Below are 20,891 nucleotides of genomic sequence, written 5' to 3' on the forward strand. Positions count from 1 at the left end.
TGTCTACTCTGCCTGCTTCAGATCTCATATCAGTAATCGGATAAACCAAGCAGCAGAAAAATGTACAATGATTTCGAATGTTTCCACCAAGCCAACTGAGTTTGCAGGAAAAACAGGCAAATTAAATGCGAACTGTTCTTTTTTGGTGAATCAGTCAGGCAAATCAACTACGATGCGAAAAAGCTTCAGCAAAGTAAAGTCGGCCAGGGCGCATTGGATGCGTATGCACAAGCGAACCTTTTCCGTTGCTACGACGCCCGAACGGACGGAACCGCTTTTGGATGCTGGCCAAAATCCCATTGGCTTTTCCGCTCCGTCCGGTTGCCTCGACGCTGCGACAAAACTCTGACTCATGCGATGTCGGATGCAGATGACGAGTCCGGAGGAAAAGCGCATCCGGTGATCGTTCGGGACCGACGGGCCGAGTTCAGTCAACTCTCGCTGCTGCCGGTGTAATTTATGCACCTTCGGACAATGCAACCGGTGGCCTCAATTTAAAATTTCCACTGAACGATTTTTTACGCGCTCCTTCTGTCATCGGATCCTTTTATATATTTATTTTTGAACCGAATAGTTTGTTCTAACTCTTGTTTCTAGAATCATCCAAGGCTCAATTAAGGCTTAAATAATGTTGTAACTATAGTTGTTTTAAGGACGTTTTTTATTCATGCTAGTAGTTTATAAAAGGTTAGCGAAAAAACAGCTAACTAACTGTAAAATTTACAGAAACACTTTAAGATTTCTTTTCCAAAGTAAGAAGAAAGTAAACTTATTAAATGTTTTAATTTAAATGTTATAGTTCATTTACAACTTTCATATGCTTCCATACTACATTTAAACGTCCAAACTATTACATTCTTTTAGGAACTTTAGCTTTCCTTCGGTGGTACTTTATAGAACCTCCACATTTCTATAAAATAATGAAGTCACATGGACTTACTTTAATGGGTTACACACATTGGGAAGAATGCGCACACTAGAAGTAGAATGAAGGGTTAGTCCTGCGGTGAACACCAGTCATTTCACATTCCATCACATTCACACATTCTTTCAGACAAGCAATAAAGTTCGCTGCATGGAGGCGTCCAATAAAGAGAAAAAAAAACCTCACACAGGACATCCACTCCTACAATGTGCTTCCGACAATGTGTCATCAGGTCGGCACGCGAAGCAAGGAGAAATGGTTCGAAGCGTCCTCCTCCTCGTTGCGGTTTGGTGTAGAAAGTTTTATCTTTAATTTTAGTTTTCAATTGCTTTTCAATCCAATCCCGATCATCCCGGAGGGAAACATTTCGATTGGATCCAAGTTTATCCTTGTGGACAAAAAAAGAAGTCTGTTTTCTAAAATGTCGAACAAGAAAAACCGCCGTGGGGGGGGGTCGCTCTTCGTCATGGAAAAGGATCATTTTAGTGTTTCCAGTTGAACGAACGAAACGTGAGAAGCTACTTACAAAACTTTTTCACCATAAAAACATAACCGTCCAAAGCGCCGGTCAACCTCCCGCGCTCGCTTCCGTTGTTGACACGAATGGTGGCGCGATGGAAAGTTGATCCCATTCGGCATCCGAACAACTCCGTCGTTTGGCCCAAAGGAGGAACGGATTTTTATTTTCCGCAAATGCAAAGTGCGTACAAACGTTCCGCTTGAATGGTGAGGAAATAATGCCTTAACCACAACCACCACGACTCGTTCCGGTGCCATCAACAATTCTTTTCCGTCTTCAGCGTACTGATGGATATTTTCAACATAAAAGATTGTGGCAACAAGAGTACCATAAACCGAGTGCGCACACAACTATTTCTCTTCCAGGTCCAATTGCTGCGCCCGGTCGGGAGGATTAAAGACGAGTAAGCACCTTGTACAGGGAACCGGCAATAATCGAATCAATTCGCAGCTCGTAGAGTTCCGATCTGTTGAAGGGAATATTACACCAATGTTTATGGGGGCAGATAGGAAGAATGGGAAAACGATTCCAAGCTGCAAATCAGACGCCTTCGACTAAAGTATGGGTTAACGATACTACGTTCTGAAATATTATAAACACAAGCATCCATTTCGAACCGCGATGATTGGAATAATAATCTATCTATATGTCAGAAAAATTGTTCCATCAACACACGTCTCTTAAAATTATTACTCACCATCAACTGCTTGGAAAGGACACCATCCGCTAAGAACCGCAAGAACTACGAACAACGGCAGCAGCATCCTCGTGCTTGGCGGCATCCTCTTTCTTCTCCTAGGACCGCATTGCTCTTGTGTTACCAACAAACTATCCACTCCACCCCCGGCGCTGGCGTTAGGTTGCAGCATCACTGACATGTTCTTTAACTATTCAACCACAAATGTATGCATTCGTTGAGTACGACTTCTTGTGCGACGGCTTCTTCGGGATATTTCTCTTTCCCCCCTCTTCACTACCCAATGTCTCACGAACGTTGTTCTACAGTTGGTATGTATGCTATGTTCTAGAATACGAAACCCTTTCTACCGCCGTGGGTTGATTTCGACCGATTCAACACAACAACTTCCTCTTACTAAGTGAACCTTAGCCCGATGAACACCGACGTCCTTTTACAGGCACATCGAGAGCTTCGCCATCCACAGAAGACATCGGTCCGGAAGGAATTTCACTTCATCTCGCATCCAAGAAGCGACCGCACACCGCCACCGCCACACGCATTCCGGATGTGCGCCACTGGAAGGAAATCATTAAGCAATTACGACCGCACACACGTCACACTTTTATGATGCATATATTCTCAACCGCCCAACCGACCACCTAACGCTGCGGGATACCTCCTCCCCTTCCGTCGGTTTGGGCAGACGAGTGAGGTGGTGGTGTCGGTGGTGATTCTGCCCTTGCTTATCTTATTTCCGACGTTTGGTCGTTCGGTGAGGGCTGCATGATACGCTAACGTTGTTTACACTTTACAACCCCCTGGCCACAGGCTGTGCGAAGGAGGAGAGTTCGCCTCCAAACGGTTGCCCCCTGGGGTAGGGAAACTTTACTGCTCGAGAGTACCGTGTCTTCAACAAACTCATTCACCAAAAGGGATGTTTCATCCGGCTTTAAGAAGGATTCAAGATCCTTCCACCGATGCCAGCGTTGGGGGTGGCTAAACGAGGGTGGCCAAACTTTTTGGCACGAGTTTCGGGCCGGTTATCTTTCACTCTTCACGTGGTTGCCCGCATTCACACCAACGTCGGGAGGGGGGGCACTTTTCGATTCTGTTCAATTTAAAAGACGTTCAAATAGACAGATCGAGGGGGGATGAACGGTGACGCTTCAGCCTGTTGCGTGTCCTTTCGTTGTTTATACTCCCGACGACAAGGCATCGGAGTGGGTGGTGGGTTCGCTTCGATTGAGTGGTCGAAGAAGTAATTTAACAGCACTGGCGCCTCTTGTCCGCTGATCCCTCGGAAGAACGGTCAAGAGCAAGTTATGCGCGTCCCGACGACGATGACGGCGGGAACGACTGAAATGATAAGCGGAGATTTTGTGTGTTTGTTAGCATTTGGCCAGACTCGACTGTTTGCGGTGCCGAAGATGAAGGGCGCGTGAAGAGAGTGCAAGTCTCGTCCAGTGACTTTCCAGTGATTGGTAATGAAATGTTCGAAACGATGTGACTCTTTAAAACTGTCCTCGTCGTCGTCCCGGATGGGTGGAGGTGGAGAGAATTGTGGTCAACAAAACAACAAGATCCTGCACCCTCCATCCTTGTGAGACCGTCCCTGGGGGTACGTCTTTGCCCTGTTACGGTCGTGGACGGCGGCATTAGCTTTCCGTATCAATTAAGTTTGCTCTCTTGGCTGTTGAACTTAAAGATGTTATGTGAAGCGACGAGCCGAACCGAATTCATCGAACTTTATTGGTTTCTAATTAATATTAATTTTAATTTTTATTGCGTCCCTTTACTGTCTTTCGACACGACTTCAAGGAAATAATAACTCAATTCAAAAGATTTAAATGTAATTGTAGGCCAGATGATGGAAATGCTGTTTTCTTAAGCTTTCTTAAGTGACCATATAATTAATTCATAAAACTCTCTGCATATGACTTAATATCAAGCAAAAACCTCTAAAAATTAAACAAATTCAAGGCATTTGTATCTTGTTTTAGGTAGGACATGGATAAGATATGGCATGTTATGATATTTAATGAAAACCTTCAGACTCATTGAACCTCTTTCCAATCGTATCCTAGACGAGAGCCAACCGCTCGAAAGAAAAAGAAAAGTTATCTTTTACGAAAGCTAGATAAGATTAAATCTGTCAAAATCTTTATCTCCAGCTCATCGCTTTATCATTTCCTTAACTAATAAACGTGATTCACATCAACTTGTACCGCAAACGATTCTTCAAAACAACTTCTTTTCTCGGATCGAATTTTTCTTCATGATCGAAAATCATGAAGATTCCCCTCCGATAGGTGCAGAACCTAACCTTCCTCCCTCTACCTGCTGCGAAGGATGGATGTTGATACGGCGCATACACACACATGCTACCGCATGGTAGGTGAAACAAGGATATGGGCTCGACCGGCTCATTAATTAGTGACGTCAGTGGCACCGAAAGACAAAGTTCGTTCCGTTTTGTTTATCGATACTTTGCCCCTAGCACCCCGCGGGGCTCTGTCTTGGGCTGTCTGTTTCGTTCTCTCGATATGAAGCGAAGAGGGTGGTTACCGCCAACCAAGATAAGGAAATGCGCGCGCCCGACAACCTGGTCGTCTTAATGAATTCGGGTAGCGACCTTTGTGACTAGGAGCTAGGGCAAGTGATCGATGCAAAACGTGACACAATGAAGCAGATAGTGACACAATTTACACTTTATCACGAATTTAGCACGTTCCTCTTCGGGAGCACCCGTATCGGTGGTTCCGTCTGATAAGCTAACCTCAGCTTCGGAGAAGTTCCAGATGCACGTGGGAAGCACTTTGGGGGAGCATTGAACGAGTCAACCTAAATTTCACCGATCAGCATATCGTTCCGATCAACGTCAAGGGCACACTTTGCCGATAAGACATTTTAGCGGGGGTTCGACATAGAAAGCTCTTTTTGTGTACTTAGCGAAAATTGTGTGCTCAAGTACGATGAAATCAATTTTCGTGTCACTTACCACAACGGTAACTACGTGGGGGGGTTTCTTCTTCGATCGAACTTCTTTTAATCGCTCAATGAAACCGTACACGCTTCTTGCTGTCGTTTCTTGGGCCGGTATTTCATTGAAGAAATTGGCAAACGGCTGGGCACGACGCAGTCTGCTGGATTATGTGTGTTAGGGCGGGAGAGCTGGAATGAAATTATTTCCACACGATCGCAGCAGAACACACGACGCCGACGCTCACGACGACGACGTGGACAACGACAGCCGGTAAATAAATTTGGGCAAATTTACCATCCGTTGCCTACTACTCTTCGCCTACTGCTGGACACGGTTTTTTTTTCTTCCGCTCGCTTCTCTATATATCACCGTCGTGGGTCTTTTTTCGGCTATTTGTTTTAACACTTGCGGAAGCAAACTCATGCGATTACCGGAGGAGTACAATAAACATTGTTTCACGGGAATCCAAACGCTAGCCGTTCTTGTACACGAAGTGGAGTCACACACAATTTTGGGGGGACCCTAAAAATAGCCTCAAACAAGAAGCATCTAAACGACACTCTGTTTTTTAACATGTACAGTAAACTACACAAAATAAAACAACTTTTTTGACAGGAAATAATAGCGTATCGAATGTGTTTTTTCTTCCTTTTCGTTGTCAACTACCGTTACTCGCTTTTCAAAGTGAATACAAAATCTCACAATTCAGATTCTTCTTTTTTACGCACGAAGGTTTACCACCGTTGAAGGATCTAACCACACAACACTCAAAAAACAATCTCATTAACGAATCCGTCAGTCTGGAGGCAATTTTTGTATTTACCATCAGACGAGCGCGTGCTTTATTCCGCTATTCACCAAATCACTGCTGCACACTTCAATCCTCTGCGGTTCGGGATATCCTTCCGCACGCACATTGCGCACAGCGATTGGTAGAGTGGAAATAAATTGCTTCACACAGAACTGTACCTAAATTTTGCTTTTCTTTTGTTCGCCTACATACACACTGAACAAATTGCGTGGTGCAATTCTACCGTTCAAAAACACACGAGTCCTGAAAAGTTCGTCCGAACGCTTCGAGTGATAAAACTAAACTGAATACCAAACAACTTTGCTCGGTCGTTTCAGTCTCGACTGCTCCAGGAGTAAAAGCGTTCTTGTGCGTACTCCATCTCGGATCTCTCGCTCTAATGCTCGTATTCGCTCCTGCTTCCACTCGTCTACGAGAATAGGCAACACGAGGTGAGAGTGTTTGTTTCCATCCCGTGCAGCATTAAGTTACGAGACCGTAGAATTACCATCAATTTAAATCTTTTCGTGGCAGTACGGACTTCGATTAGATTTGTCCGATTTTCGATAGAATTTAAAATCCATGCCGTATGCGTTTATACTACACATGGTGCCTTTGACGTGGCTGGCATGAAAATTGGAAATCCGATTCGATGTTTTTGCGTACGTTTTTGTTTGAGTACGTTTATAAACTGAGTAATCAGAAAGAAAGCGTTGAACTTGTTTGACCAAACGTCACTTTAACCCCTTGGAGGTCTTCATCGCCAGGCATCCTTGAGAAGGCCCAGGAAGCTGAATTCAATAGCCGTACTGGTGTAAATTTACCCAGACGAGAAAGGAAAAGAGAGAAATGGGCTGAATTTTAAATGTTGTAAATTGTTGATTACCGAGTTTCTGATTTTAAAAAACACATATTTATGCAACAAATGGAATTAATAATGTAATAATGTTTTAAATCATGCGAAAATGTGTACTGTCGATTTGAATTGCAACAGCAAACATCTGTATCACAATCGCTCGCATTATTTCTCAGTTCCACTTACGCGCTCTGTTTTTGCTCTCGTTCTCTGAACCACGAGACACGCGTTCAACTCTTTTTGTATAGAGTATTCAGGGGAAGGGAACGCGGGGGTTGGGAGAGTAACACATGGCGTGCAAGTAGAGAACATGCGATCAAAACAGAACGTAAAATAATGATGGTTTTTTTAAAACGCACAATTTAGTACACAATCTCTCGGAGAGGACACAATTCTCGCGCACAATCCTTTTAGTTACGCTTTTCGTTGGCATTTGAAAAACTGTTCGGGAACGAATTATTTGCTTGTTGATTATTACCTTTTATAAGATCATGTAGGAAACAAAAAGTTTAAATATGTGGAACAAATTTGCCAAAAAGTAATGTTTTACTACTGGTTCTGTAGAGGTCATGGTTTTTACAGTTTATTGGGATAAGTCGTCGATATAACTTATTCTAGTAATCACGTAACACGAGTAATGTAAGTCGTTACATATCATGTACGCTTAGCAAATAAATTTCCAAAATTCATTAGAATGTAGCTTCTGGACTAGAGATTGTAATACTATAAGTAACATGTTTACAAAGTAAACCCGACGGCTCTAGAACATGCTGGAAGCATCGTTCAGGCCTCAGCAACAGGTGCTTCGATTCACTTTCAATGCAAGTACACCGACGGGCTGACAGAAAAATACCGAATTTGATAGCCATTCACACAGGGCCGTCCTGTTTGGAAATTGTGCAACAACGCCTCCACACTTCGACACTCCAGAACGCACAAATCTGTCGAAAATGATGCGTGCTTGTCCTCAGGCCGTAACCGGGCCGCGGACACACGTTTGACGTGTTCGGTGTGAGCCGGCCGGGGACGTGACCAGGTTGGAATGTTAAATGAACCTCATATCATGGCCTTTCGTCGACGACGGGGGTCCCAATGACGTTCGATGACCGCGATACGAGGTGTTCCACCCTTCCACCAGCCGGTGTTTGGTGTAGTAATATTTTGGCCGGATTTTCGGTTGCAATTAATCGAGTATAAATGCAGCCCCGATTGACACCGAATGGCACAGTTCCATCTTCCTCCAGCATCGAACAACAGTTCAGTTTAAGTCACCTAACCTCTACCGTTTCCAACGAAACTTCAAATCCACTCAAAATGTTCGCCAAAGTGTTCGTGTTCGTCGCCATTGCCGTCGGTTGTGCCGCTGGTAAGCCGCTGACGGCCGCTGTTGTGGCCGCTCCGGCCGTCGTGACCGCCCAGAGCTCGCAGGTGATCGCCAGGAACTACAACGGAGTTGCTCCGGCCGTCGTGTCCGCCGCCTATACCGCACCGGTGGCCGCTGCCTACACCGCCCCTGTTGCCGCCGCCTACACCGCCCCTGTTGCTGCCGCCTACACCGCCTACAGTGCCCCATTCGGTGCTGCCTACACTGCCCCAGTGGCCGCTGCCTACAGTGCCCCGCTGGCCGCTGCCTACACCGCGTCCCCGTACGCTTCCTACTACCCGTACGTCCTGTAAGCGGCTGTGATTCACTCGCATTCTGACCACGACCCGTTTTTGTTACAATAATAATAACTACCCAGCAAGTCATTCCGTAGTCCGTAACCGATGTTATTATATCCTTCGCCTCCATCCGAACGACCCGCTCCATCATTCCGGAAAGTATATTTCCCCCTGGAACAGCACCCCTACATTGTCCACCACTGTCCACCAAAATTGCACCCGGTTCGCCTTTTCTGACGAATAGAATCCTTGATACTCCTACCTTCCATAGTCCTACTTCAAAGGCGACCCATTCATGCGTGCAAGATTTACATCGCTCCCGGTGATGGTAGGAGGCGGAAAAGTACACTCGAGAAAACCATTAGAACTAGAACTGCTCCTAAGAGTGTTTCTCCCACCACTTCCGGCGGTGAGGCAGTAAAGTGGACAATTGACCAGTGGCAATTGAATGGTAAGCTTCCGACCACTTCCATGGTCACGTCGCTGCAGGGAATGCAAGGAAGGAGCTCATGCCTGAATTCTCGAGTCGGAAGCTAGGCTTTCGAGGGACCACTGCATCTCGTAGATGTCCTACATTCCATTGGAAATGGCATTCGGCTAGCTGTTTGCAAATGCTTTCGGTCGAGTGTCTTCTTAACCTACATTGTAGATGTTCTTTCAAGGTTATGGTGAAGTCTTTAGTTTAGTATCATTGCGAGTGTTTATGCAACTTTATGTTCGTTTGTTATAGCTTTCGATTCATACGAAATGCCTACTTGTCGGCCACTATTTATTATGCCATATTCATTTTTAGTGGCCGATGAAATTACGAACCAGTGCATGTATGGATTTTTATGAGGTTTATTCATATTTAGGTTTTTCTCTTTTATTAAATGCGTATTTCATAGCTTATATATAATTGTCAATAGAATGGAAGAGTCTATGTCGGATGTAGGTTACAATAGAAAAGTACCAAACTTTTTGAGCCTTAATTGCTAAGTTCTGACGACCAGTTGAAAAATTCATTGATCTGTCCATCATATCTTTCGAATTGAAAACGATTACCTTCATCATCCTCGAGCTACCGGCACCAGGTTATGCAAATGCTAGATCCTCATATAAAGGTCGCTCCATCATCCATCATCATTCGGGTAGCGTACGCGATGGACGAGGAATTTACCAAGTTATTTCGATATTTTCGCTTCGCAAACTCTTTTTCTTCTGTTGTGGAGGAGGAAAGTTGTGCGATTCCACCGGTTGCTCCAAACCAACCGGCAGAGCATTCGAGACCAACCGGTTATGATGGTGTTTCGTGTGGCAGTGCGTTCCTGGAACGCTTTTCTTTATCCTTTATTTTCGCAAAACCTACTCACGATCTTATCGAGTTATCTGGAAGCATGCACACCGGCTGTGGGTGGCAAATTCTTTCGTGTCCACCTCACGCAACCCAAGCCAAACCCTTACCCCCAGAAGTACTTTGAGGACGCAGTGCAGTCGGTATGGCCGACCATGGAGTAGAAAAGAACCGCAAGAAATGCCAACAATTCTCATATTTAATATTCATATCCATAATTATGCACGGTACGTACCCTACCAGCTGGAGGATGCCACCGGATATCAAACCGCACCGACGACACACACAGCATCCCGTTTTTGCTGCCATTTTGTTTTGTTTTTTTTTTCTTATTTGTTTGTCCGTGCTTTTGTCCCTCACGTTCGTTCGGTTTCCGCTTGGCATCCGTCGAGGTGCCGGGGGAAAATGTGCCCCATCATCGGACGCTCGGAAGTGGTGGTGGTAAACTGAGCCTTCGGGCACGTCCCAGGACTCCCGTTTCCTGTCCCCCCAGCATCCGGACAGAAACGGTGCAATCGGAATGGCGTCCAGTATGGCGGGGAAATTGATACGAATGGCTTCGTTGGGCTTTGGCATCGGCAAACAATGGCCGGGTACACAGGATACGGATCCGTCCGTTTTTTTTGTCATGCCCGGCCACCTTGACGAACACCGGTCGAATTGAATGCGCTCCGAATAAGAAAACCCGAGTGTTATGGACTATCTCATAACTCAAGGCGAAAAAATTTGTAATACTTTTCCAACGAAAAACGAAATAAAATAAGCATGAAAGAAAACCCAAATACAAAAGAAAATGTGGCTCAATCGAGCGATAAGGAGACCCAACCAATGGCAAACTGTATGATGAATCAGTTGGAGATAAGGAAAAGCAGAGGCGAGAAAACGTAAGAACGAGTCACAGCTTGCCAGAACGCGCCGAACGATAGGAGTTGAAAGCTTTTCCGACAGGAATGCGGCCACCAGGATACCCGTGCAGGTGGCTGCCATGATGTGTGGGAAGGGAAAGCTCGCGTGCATCCACAGGACGCTGCAGGAACGGATGGAACTCAAGGGGAAGTCCTGTCTCTAGCGTCGGTTGATAATTGCACCGGGTTATTGCCGGTGGAATGAGATTAAAAGGTCCCGGTGGACGCCAAGTGGAATCCGGCGGACGAAATAGTACCAGGACCTGCCCGTTGCTACAGACAGCTTCTGATCACTGTGGAAGTACCTGCATCCGAAAGTGGTTAAAAAATAACTTTTATCATTTTATTGTTGAGAGGTTTTTTTCAAAACTCAAGGGTAGTATAACTGAGGTGTATCGTCAATTGCATACATACCGCCGTAATACAAAACGTTTATTGATTTCAAATATCATTTTCATTCAAAAACTGATTGAAAACAAATAAAAATCTTGAATAAGAAATAAATCATCATCATTATGTTTGCTTGTTTGAACTTTAGAACAAGTTTAATAAAAAATAAAAAAAGGTACGATTTTCCCACAATGCCTCGGTTCTACTTGGTCCTGTTGGTTGCATTAAAAACCTATTGCTGCCAAAGCCCCGAACGGCGCGGAAATTGCGTTCACAACCGCATCGTCCATCATCGCACATCGAGAGTGTCGTTCCATGCGGACAGCATAAAGCACATCCTTACGATGCAAAAAGTGTCCTCAACTGGTACGCGGACCATTAAACGAAGGAGTAACGCGTGCGAGGCACACAATTGAAAATTCGAAAGGGCTAAAGAGGTTTTTCTTATTTAAAGAACCCTTCAGGAAAATTGTATCAAGTGAGAAAAACGCCATTGCAGAAGCCTAACCGCATGCACAGATAATGGCTAGTTCGGTCATTGACCTAGCATGAATCGGCTCGGCCCGATTCGCCCATTTATCAGAGTCGTCTAGCCGACGGATGGGGAACGTACCGGGACTCTCCTAGATTCCAATACAAAGCCACACCAAGGACTCTGTGGACGGATCCCATCAGACCCTTCCGGACGCGGGCCGGCGGGAAACTTAATTGTAAAATGAAACCAAAACGCTAAATGATGTCGGCGCGGTGGCGAAAGCGTGCCTATTTTTCTTTCCAATTCCTCGGCTTGCCTTCCGGAACCCCGCCTGGGGGAGGGCTGGTTTTAATAAACGGTTTACTGGTCCCATCGCGCACACTGTTCGGCCGTCGGCGCCCTTTTTTAACTACGAAACTTCGTAGTGAAAGAATCAACAAGAGAGATCAACACCCACAACACTATCCCCGTGGCGTGAAACCGGAGCATTCTCGGTCGAATGTAATAAATTTACGATTACATTACAATCATGATCGAATTACTAGCAAAAGGGGTATGTGTTTGTATGCCTGTGTGTGTCTTGTTTCTATTTTTCTCCCTTTTTGCACGATTTCCCCCTGAATCGATCAGCTCCTCGGTTGATTATCCTTTCGGAGAAAAATATCGATTTGATGAGGAAATACTATATCCTGGCCTAGCCACAGGTCGTCCCGGTCGGCTTTAAGGACCAAGGTGTAAGGATTCCGACCAGACCAGACCATTTTTCCTCATTTGTCAAATTAATGTTCGAGTGTTGGATGTGAACGTGCGTGCGTGCGTGCGTACCAATCCAAACACGGAGTCTCGTAAGCGGCCCCTCATTTTATGGGTTCGCAAGTGCACGGTCGTTCGTTCGTTCGTTCATCGGCCACCGCAAATGGGCCTCGTTTGGGATGTATCCTGAGCCAGACAGTTTTCACCGACGAGGGTGCGTATGGGTTTCCTGGGGGGAGGTTTTTTTTAACATTTCCCTCTCTTCTCCATTACGATGCCGGCTCGTGTTGCATCGAATTTAGGTCAAACGCAGTAGTGGTGTCAGATTTGTGGGACGGAATTTTTAAATCAGGCGAATTTATTGCCTTTTGCTGTTTGGTTTGTTGAGAGACGCGATGAAAAGAAATTTAGTAAATTTTATTTTATTGAAAAAGTAGAGTGTTTTCAATAAGTTAAACATGATTATAAGTAAATGTTACATCTCTGTTAAATATGCAGCCGATTAGTTCTGAGTATTCAAAATTAAAGAACAAACAGCTCAAGCTTAACGGGGTTGAAATATGTAGGGCAGGCAAAGAAACGAAAGCCTGGCAGCAGAAAAAGAGCATAAAAGATTGACACCACCGTATGTGTGGCATAAATGGTAGGGCGCTGTAACCTTTTCGGTAAAAATTATGACGTAATCCATGCCGATGTGGCTTAGCGGGTGTTGCGTTTTATTGCATTTCGCGCCTGAACGGGTGTGCCATGTTCATGTTTGGAACAATTTTCATTGCGGAGGGATGCGCCATTCGTCAATTTAATCACACCCTGGGTTTGGTGGGCGGATTTTTTTTTCCATTTTCTCCACCTTGCAGCAGACGATCTTGTGGTGTTTATTGCGGTCTGAATGAAAAAAGATCCAAAAATGAGCTAATGATAAGGATGTGCAGCGAGAGTCGTCCATTTTGGGTGGAAAATATTATAACCAGTTGTAAACTTTTTACAACCCACCAACAGCTACATGTATTGTGTATATATGTATAAGATTGAAAAAAGCTAATTATTTGGAAAACTCATTTTGAAATGTAGTATAGAACTTTCTAAATGTATTATAGTGTGTGTGTATTGTCCGCATAGAATCATTCTTACGTCATATTACTTTGAAATAATCTAAAATAGACAAGTTTTTCTTTTTTTTTACTTTTATTTAAAGCTCATATATGGCCCTATAATTTCCAGCTTAACCGTAATCGATTGTGTTCTTGATTAATAAAATGCTGATTATTCTTGAAACATTCGAGTTCCAGATAAGAAGTTAATAAAAAATCCTTAAATTAGGATGGCATCTCGAGGATCCGTGATGTTAATTGTTTTAAAATTAAGGATTCAAATATTCGTTTTGCAGGATATTGAACCATAATTCCCATTTTTGTGTAACTTCAAGATTAATCCACCTATTCGGCACGCGCCAACTGTGGTATTCATTCAGAGCCACCCCTAGAATTTTATTGCTATTATTATTATTAGAAGGAAGATCTGATACATTTTGTTGCAAAAAGGTAAGATATGATTGGAACTGTCAAGCGTTGTCGCCTCCACTTGAATGGTGGATTAATTTAATTACTTCTTCAATATTTCCAATATTAAACTTCGTCCCACGTGGTCTACCAACTAGATTGAATGTTTAAAGGCACCCCTATCGTAGGTTCCTCTCGGTCAGGCGTGCCCACATTTCGGTCTCGTGGTGGCGGATAAGGTCCTGGTCACGTTTAAACGCGGCCCGAGCGGGTTTATGGCTCTATTTGTACACACAGTCGAGTGAAGTTTGGCACGAGCCAGCGGCAGCCGGGATCGTTCCCCACGCTCAGACCTGCAGGGAAGAATCAATAAACAGGCATAATAATGTGCGGAAAGAAAATGAAAATGTAAGGGAAGTCAGAAAAAACGCATGCCTACAAATGCGCCCGAATGTGTACCGCCATCGGGCCCTTCGCCGTTAAAGTTCCGGAGGGCGATTCCAAATTCGCACCCCTCGCGTAGACGCCGGGACTTTGAAACCCTCCTCCGATGGGACGTGACTCTCGTCGATTACTTAATTTGTTTTATATCGACAAAGTTGATGAAAATGGGCCATTCGCCGGGTTTGGTTTTGAGGGCGGTAGTGATTTGGAACTAATCACGACTCAAAGTGGTTTCCGCTGAAGGTACGAAGTGGTTCGGCAAAACGCATATCCACGTGCAACCGGAGAGTGGGACGTAGTTGTTACCCGACATAACTTTGTCAAACCGGGATCCGACAGGATATGTGTAATGCTTTCGTTATTCCCATGCAGAAAGCTGAAGGACTTATAAAACTTTGCACATTCCCTAGCAGTCCGGGACCGGGAAAACTACAATCTTCTACTTGGGCAATTCATTCGCGAAGGCAGACAAACCCAAGGGTGAATGTGTAAAAGGGACAAATGTTGGGGTAATGTTATTTAAATACCATCACATTCTCGACATAATTTTGCACAGACGACCAGCAACTAGGATAGTTCAACTGGGGGAGTAGTTCTAAGCATAACCGTTGGGATTCTATCCATCCAACCCCAGTAGGCCACAAGGAAGAGGAAAACCTAATCGACCCGATGGCCTTCCCGATCGAAGGAGGGAGGCTTGGGTTCCGACCACTATCGGGGGTTTTTATGGAAGTTTTCGTGCATTCGACAGTATAAATTCTTATTGAAATGCGTTGTGCTAACTCGGTGCTTGAATAAATCGGAAAAAATAGGGTTGATGCACATGAGCCGCTACATCAATGTAGTTTTACTATTACAGCTTCCTTTTATACAGAAAATTGATGCCTTGATACAGTTTTCTTTAATGATTCAGTGTTAACAGCACAAGTCTAGTTTGGTGTGCCAACATTCACAAGAAGCAAAAACTAATGTTACGGAAAATAAAAGTGAAAATTTGAATGATCACACTGTACAAACTATTAGTTACCATCATCAGTAATAGAAGCTACGATGGATAATTAATCTTTCGGAAACCTCTTCCGAAACCTTTATGAGCTACAAACTACATAGTGTGAACGTGCGTTAAGAAGAAAGGTAAATTTAATTAATTCCTGTCGCATGTCCGAACACCAATTACGCCACGAAAATGACGGTTGCAAGATTTTATCCCCTAACCAAATTTTGACCCTGGTATTCAGGACTCCCTGGAGATTTCCATGGCAATTTTTGGCAGTAATTAATTTGTCCTCACAAAAAATTTTAAGGTGCAGCTCCTAGGGGAGGAAAGCTCAACATTGAGCACATTTGAGATGGGAAGTTAAGCATTTGATTTGTGTCCTACAAAAAAAAAATCATCTTAAAGAGAAGAAAAATATAGCGTTGTTGTTTTTCATGTGCCAAAGGGCTTTAAATAAAACAAACGCAATTTCCTCCCATCTCGGTATGTAATCTCTAGTGTATCATCCCTCCTCTCACACACTGTAGAGGGAGGGAGTGTCCTATAAATAAACAAAATTATTCTGGTCGCTATATGGAAGACAGCAATTCACAAATAACATGCAACATGTTGCTCATCATATACAGTAGCAAGCAATGTCTATTTCAATTAACTGACATAAGTTCCCATACCTTGGTGATGCATAAATAGAACGCAGAAGATATCCTATGATTAACGAATAAATTTCCTTCGTGTGAAAAGGCAATAATTGTGTACCATATATTACTAAAACTTCTCTACTTTATTGACACATCTGGAAACATAAATCCCGTCGCCGATAGTGATCCCGCCTAGACACAAATGTTTACCCAAGTAAGTACTGAAACGTAAAAGACACAACTCTGGACGAGACAAATTACTTCTTCAGCTCGTCGATCGCCTTCTTATGGCGTGCAATTGCTTCTTCGTGATGTTTGATCGATTCGGCATGAAAATCTGCCTGATTGATGGCCTGTTTCTTCAACTTAGCCAGTTGTTCCTGACGCTAAAAGTTGAAAGGAACAACGAAATCACGTAAATAAATTGTCGATCTATGGATCACCGATGTTTGAAAGGTGTGCATTTGTCGGACGTACCTGCTTGTAGAAGTATTCTTCTTCATGTGCAACCTCCATTTTGCCGAAAGAACCACCGGCATCACGAATCGATCCACCGCCGCCGCCACCTTTACCAGCTCCGCTGCCCGCCTCTCCAGCGCTCATGCGAGCGATTCTAGAACGGTAACAAAACGTTAATACGATGAGCATCTTTATCGAAAAGAAGATAAGCAATCCTCGCCATTGCAACGGTATCGATAAGACGTGCACAGGTTAATTAGCACCTCTCCGAAAGGTACCAATTTCATTTAGAAAAAATGCTTATGCAACATATTAACTTTAAGCAACATATTAAGAAGCCACCGATCACGTGAAATACAATCCATGTAAATTACCTCATTCCAGAAGGAATCATCCAGGTGGTTGTTTTACGAAGAGATTGCATTTTTAAGTGCACTTGTGAAAGTCTTGCCGTCGAAACGAAACTGTTGAAAAGCAGAAACTGCAATGACTGGCTTGTTTTGACGTTTGAGACTGCTGTCGATCCAAGGTGAAAACATCAAGAGGTAAGCTCAGGGCATCATTGTGACAGCCACAGTAAAATGGATGCGGCTTGCTCATTGACATGAATTGAATTATTTTGTCTAGATGGAAGCCTCAATTCTGGGTTTTCTAAAATCAAATTTTGTTAACAGATATTCGGACACGACTATCGGATAGAATCAAACGATTTTGATTTAATCGTACGGCAAAATTTTGTGATTAATCACACTCCTTTTGTCAAATCCTATACAATATTATCTGTCAAAATCTGACGCGCCAGAGCATTGGCACCAACCTGGCATGTGCTATTCGCCTTGACTACTTGACATACGACAAAACCACATTTTGGCGGCGTGCATTATTGTCGGCGTCTGTTACTAGTTTTTAATGAGAAATATCAGCATTTTCCGTGATAAAAAGTGAAAAATGTAATTTGTTGTATATTTCAATAGCATTTGTTGCTCTTTTTCAACTATTTGTTCCGTGTTTTGGACCTGTACATCAAAATAAAACTTCTGAAAACAACCACGCAAAACATAACCTGTGTAACTCTAGCGTTGGTGGATTAATCAGTTCTGTATAAATTTGAAAGCAATAATCACAAAATGAGACCACGTTCCCTTTCGGTAGCCGTCGACCGGCACGACATAATTTCCAAAAAGTTCGAAGGAGGTATTGCCTTGTGCTGCGTAGCTTGTACCTGTAACGCAAGTTTAACTCATTTGTACGCTTTATTTACAGTGGCTTCCGACGAAAACGAGGAGGTTGTGAGCGATTCGGACGATCCGGATGATGATCAGCAAGCGCCAGAGGGCAAATCTGATTGGACGAATACGGATTACGATGATTTATTTCAGAAAATTCGCGCAGTTCTGCCTAATTCTGATAACAGAAAAGCCGCTTCTCGGATAAAAACAATCGATTGGACGAAGGTGGCATTCGGCGACCATTCTGCCGATGAGGTGAAGGATGTGACGTACAAATTAATTGCAAAGGTACGAAAATATCGTACGTTAGGAGAAATGCTGGATGATATAACGAAGAAAAGCATAGTTGGTGTTCCGAAAAAGCCCAAAGCTCCTCCTTCTGCATATAACTTTTATGTCAAAGCAAATCTACGTATAATCAAGCAAGAAAATCCTGAATTAACAGCGGTGAGTGTTCCGGTAAAATTTCAACGACAAAGGATAGTCAATATTTTCAATGCTTTGAATTCTTTCTTTGTAGAATGACGTCTTCAGAAAGGTTGCCGAGCAGTTCAAGCAGCTATCCGACAAAAAGAAACAGAAATACGAGCAACTAGCCGAGCAGGCTAAAGAACAGTACAAAAAAGAATTGGAAAAATTCTAGTAAGTGCGCTTGGTAACATCGTAACTTACAGTTTTACATGGGTTTTAAATTCTCTTGTTCGTTTTCTTCTTTTTTCCAGCATCGATAATCCAAATGCCACTCCGAAAAAAAATACTGGAAAGTTACCGAAGAATAAGGTACCGAAAAAACCAAGCAAGGTAACCCCATACAACTTGTTTGTGTACCAACAAAAACTAGAGGGGCTAAACGTGTCCAATGCCGATATGAAAAAGCAATGGGAAAGCATCGACTTTGAGCAAAAGGTCAAATTTATTCGTGAAGCGTACAGCAGCGAACAGTCGAAACTTACCAAATCGGAAAAAGATTTGCTTGACATAGCACACGGAAAGCCGGAAATTGTTCCTCGCTCGACCTGCGAATATTATTTGAAAAAACACGCCGTGAGAAATACATCTATTACTCCACAAGCCTGGCGCAAGAGCGCGATGGCGGAGTTTCGAGCGCTACCGAAGATTAGGAAACTGGAACTGGAGTTGGAATTGCGGCGCGCGCAGGGCGAGTTCGTCCGTAAATACCGTGCATACATCGACAAACTACCGGCGCATGAAAAGCAACCAGAAATAGATTTGCTGCAGCTGTACTTGCAAACTACGATGGAAAAAGAGGAAAAGCTCAAATACGATGGAGGAGATCTGACTGGATGCAGTGGGACCAACGAGCTGGGCGACTTGCCTCTTGCCGAGTCGACTACGAACGAAATAGAGCCTCGCAAGAAGAAATCGAGCAAAAAAGTCACTTCCGCTGAACTTCCACCCCCTAGTCCCGTTGCGTCCAAGCCATTGAAATCAATTCTTAAGAGTCCTGCACCAAAGCACAAACTAGATGAGCCGGATGCATCGACAACAGCCTCAAAAAAGAAGAAGAAATCAGAAACTCCAGTTGTCGATTCCGAATCGGACAGGTGAGTCATTTAATTTTTCAGTCAGGGGTCAATGTGAGATTTACCATTCCATTCAATATTTAGCAGCTACAAGCAGGGCAAAAAGAAGCCGAAAAAGGAGAAAGAATCGAGCAATGGGGTGGATTCGTAAGTTACAACTACTGCAGAAGAAAGGACTGAATTAGTATAAAATCGTAAACCATCCTGTTTATTTCACTTTTATAGGGACCGGGGAACTGGCGAAAATGGATCCAACCTAAACCGATTTGCCGTAAAAGAACCTAAACGTCCACCAAAGTATGAATTCTAGTGCTATAATTTGACTACTGATCATAGAATATTAACCAAACCAACTCCGTTTCTCGCTTTCCACAGAGACATAATGAAATATTACAAAAAATTCCACTACTTTGGTAAGGCGGGGAAACACAAAGAATCTTTTGAGAAGCTGTCCGCCCAGCGTAAAAAAATGATCGAGGAAGAAATGAGAGCCGCTCAAAAGAAATACATGGTCGATCTAAAAAAGTTCCTAGATCACCTACCGAAGTCGGAAGTGAAGGCCTACGTCACACATCTGAAAGAATTTGTCAAGAACGGTTCCAGTGCGGACGAAGGGGAGACTGAAGAGGAGGAGACAGAATCGGTGCCGAAAAAAAAAAGTCCTGCTAAGAAGAACACCACCAAACAGGAACCGCCGAGCGACAGCAGTGAGGACGATAGCGATGAATATTGAAAGCATGTGCCCAGAATTCTTCGTGCTTCCTAGTACACCGAAAAGAGAAGTGACGTCTTTGCCTTAGAAATCTAATCCTGTGCGGGTCATGTTTTTTAATAGAATTATTCATTGGTTAGAAGTGTTTACAATACTAGAGGCAAATGTAATACAATTTGCTAAATCATTGCAAACATCTGGGTGTACTCTATACGCCAATAATAGTGTTCATGTATGAGTATCAAGTTTTAGTTAAGTTTCACTTTCAAAATTATTATCAGCCGACAAGCAGTTGCTTAGAAATATGTTTACGTTGTTTGGATGCCAGAAGCACTCGTTTGGCATATTACTTATCCTTTTCTATTTCTCTCTGCAAAGAACTCTTTCGGATTTCTTAAAATCCAACAAGACATTTTTCTACTGATTACATATTGCACTGTATGAACCGAACGTTGCTCTGATTGTCTATGATAAACGACAAACCCGAAGAGATAAATAAAATAAGTAACTACTTGACTTATCCGAGTGTTTGGTAATCATTGCAGTACAAAGAGTAAAGAATTGATTACGCACCTATGTGAGAATGCATCCCATGTCTTTGTAGGGCATTTATCGACGAGTAGTTAGATACCCCAATCTTCCCGGAAAAACAACGACATGCATAAGTTATAAAAGAATGAGAATGCTCAAAAAACGAATCGCGAAAAAATAGTCTTTCTATTCTAGTGAGAAATCGGTTGAAAAAGCAAACATTCACGGGCCTTCCCAGCAACCTTAATCGATTTATTTGCAAAACCCTTGAGGCGTGCTATATTACGCTCGTGACTATGTTCCCTTCGCCGTAAACCGGGATGGGATGAATGTTTAAAGATTCCGGAATACCTTACCTGAGTGTCTGTTCATCAATAATCTATCCGGCTGATCATCATGACCACCCCGGGGTCTGGATTCACGTGGAAAGAATACGCAAATACGTGAATACGAACCAACTGTTGCAGTCGTCATCGGGCATTCTGCGAAGCCTAACCTTCCATCCAGCCGACTTACACATCGGAGCACTTTCGTTTTCGATGGTGCACCTACTTGGCGGGAGAAAAC

The 20,891-nt window shown here is 43.5% G+C and overlaps 3 protein-coding genes across 3 annotated transcripts; 2 read left to right on the forward strand and 1 right to left on the reverse strand.

Moving 5' to 3' along the window:
- The first annotated feature begins 8,067 nt into the window (after window positions 1-8,067).
- On the forward strand, window positions 8,068-8,430 carry LOC131281228 (vitelline membrane protein Vm26Ab-like). The gene has a single exon (XM_058310495.1). It carries the CDS (start codon window positions 8,068-8,070, stop codon window positions 8,428-8,430), a length of 363 nt encoding a protein of 120 aa, XP_058166478.1.
- A 7,583-nt stretch (window positions 8,431-16,013) lies between these two features.
- On the reverse strand, window positions 16,014-16,732 carry LOC131281236 (ATPase inhibitor mai-2, mitochondrial-like). Its single transcript, XM_058310505.1, has 3 exons — window positions 16,683-16,732; window positions 16,327-16,462; window positions 16,014-16,235 (listed from the first exon to the last, which is right to left on the reverse strand). The coding sequence occupies exons 1-3, from the start codon at window positions 16,730-16,732 to the stop codon at window positions 16,107-16,109; spliced, it is 315 nt and encodes a 104-aa protein (XP_058166488.1). The 3' UTR covers window positions 16,014-16,106.
- Window positions 16,733-17,206: 474 nt separating this feature from the next.
- Window positions 17,207-19,905, forward strand: LOC131289491 (upstream-binding factor 1-like protein 1). Its single transcript, XM_058318769.1, has 7 exons — window positions 17,207-17,502; window positions 17,572-17,984; window positions 18,058-18,179; window positions 18,260-19,102; window positions 19,166-19,228; window positions 19,307-19,378; window positions 19,457-19,905. Exons 1-7 carry the CDS (start codon window positions 17,436-17,438, stop codon window positions 19,812-19,814), a joined length of 1,938 nt encoding a protein of 645 aa, XP_058174752.1. The 5' UTR covers window positions 17,207-17,435; the 3' UTR covers window positions 19,815-19,905.
- Window positions 19,906-20,891: the final 986 nt, after the last annotated feature.

Source organism: Anopheles ziemanni, chromosome 2, assembly GCF_943734765.1.
Source record: "Anopheles ziemanni chromosome 2, idAnoZiCoDA_A2_x.2, whole genome shotgun sequence".
Lineage (NCBI taxonomy): Eukaryota > Metazoa > Arthropoda > Insecta > Diptera > Culicidae > Anopheles > Anopheles ziemanni.

Excerpts from the sequence above, each read along its gene's own strand:
- LOC131281228 (XM_058310495.1), top strand. The coding sequence starts at position 8,068 with ATGTTCGCCAAAGTGTTCGTGTTCGTCGCCATTGCCGTCGGTTGTGCC.
- LOC131281236 (XM_058310505.1), bottom strand. The coding sequence starts at position 16,732 with ATGCAATCTCTTCGTAAAACAACCACCTGGATGATTCCTTCTGGAATG. Across the intron at positions 16,463-16,682 it reads ATGATTCCTTCTGGAATGAG|AATCGCTCGCATGAGCGCTG; the intron begins GTAATTTACATG and ends TTACCGTTCTAG. Across the intron at positions 16,236-16,326 it reads AAGAATACTTCTACAAGCAG|CGTCAGGAACAACTGGCTAA; the intron begins GTACGTCCGACA and ends TTCAACTTTTAG.
- LOC131289491 (XM_058318769.1), top strand. The coding sequence starts at position 17,436 with ATGAGACCACGTTCCCTTTCGGTAGCCGTCGACCGGCACGACATAATT. Across the intron at positions 19,229-19,306 it reads TCGAGCAATGGGGTGGATTC|GGACCGGGGAACTGGCGAAA; the intron begins GTAAGTTACAAC and ends TCACTTTTATAG. Across the intron at positions 19,379-19,456 it reads GAACCTAAACGTCCACCAAA|AGACATAATGAAATATTACA; the intron begins GTATGAATTCTA and ends CGCTTTCCACAG.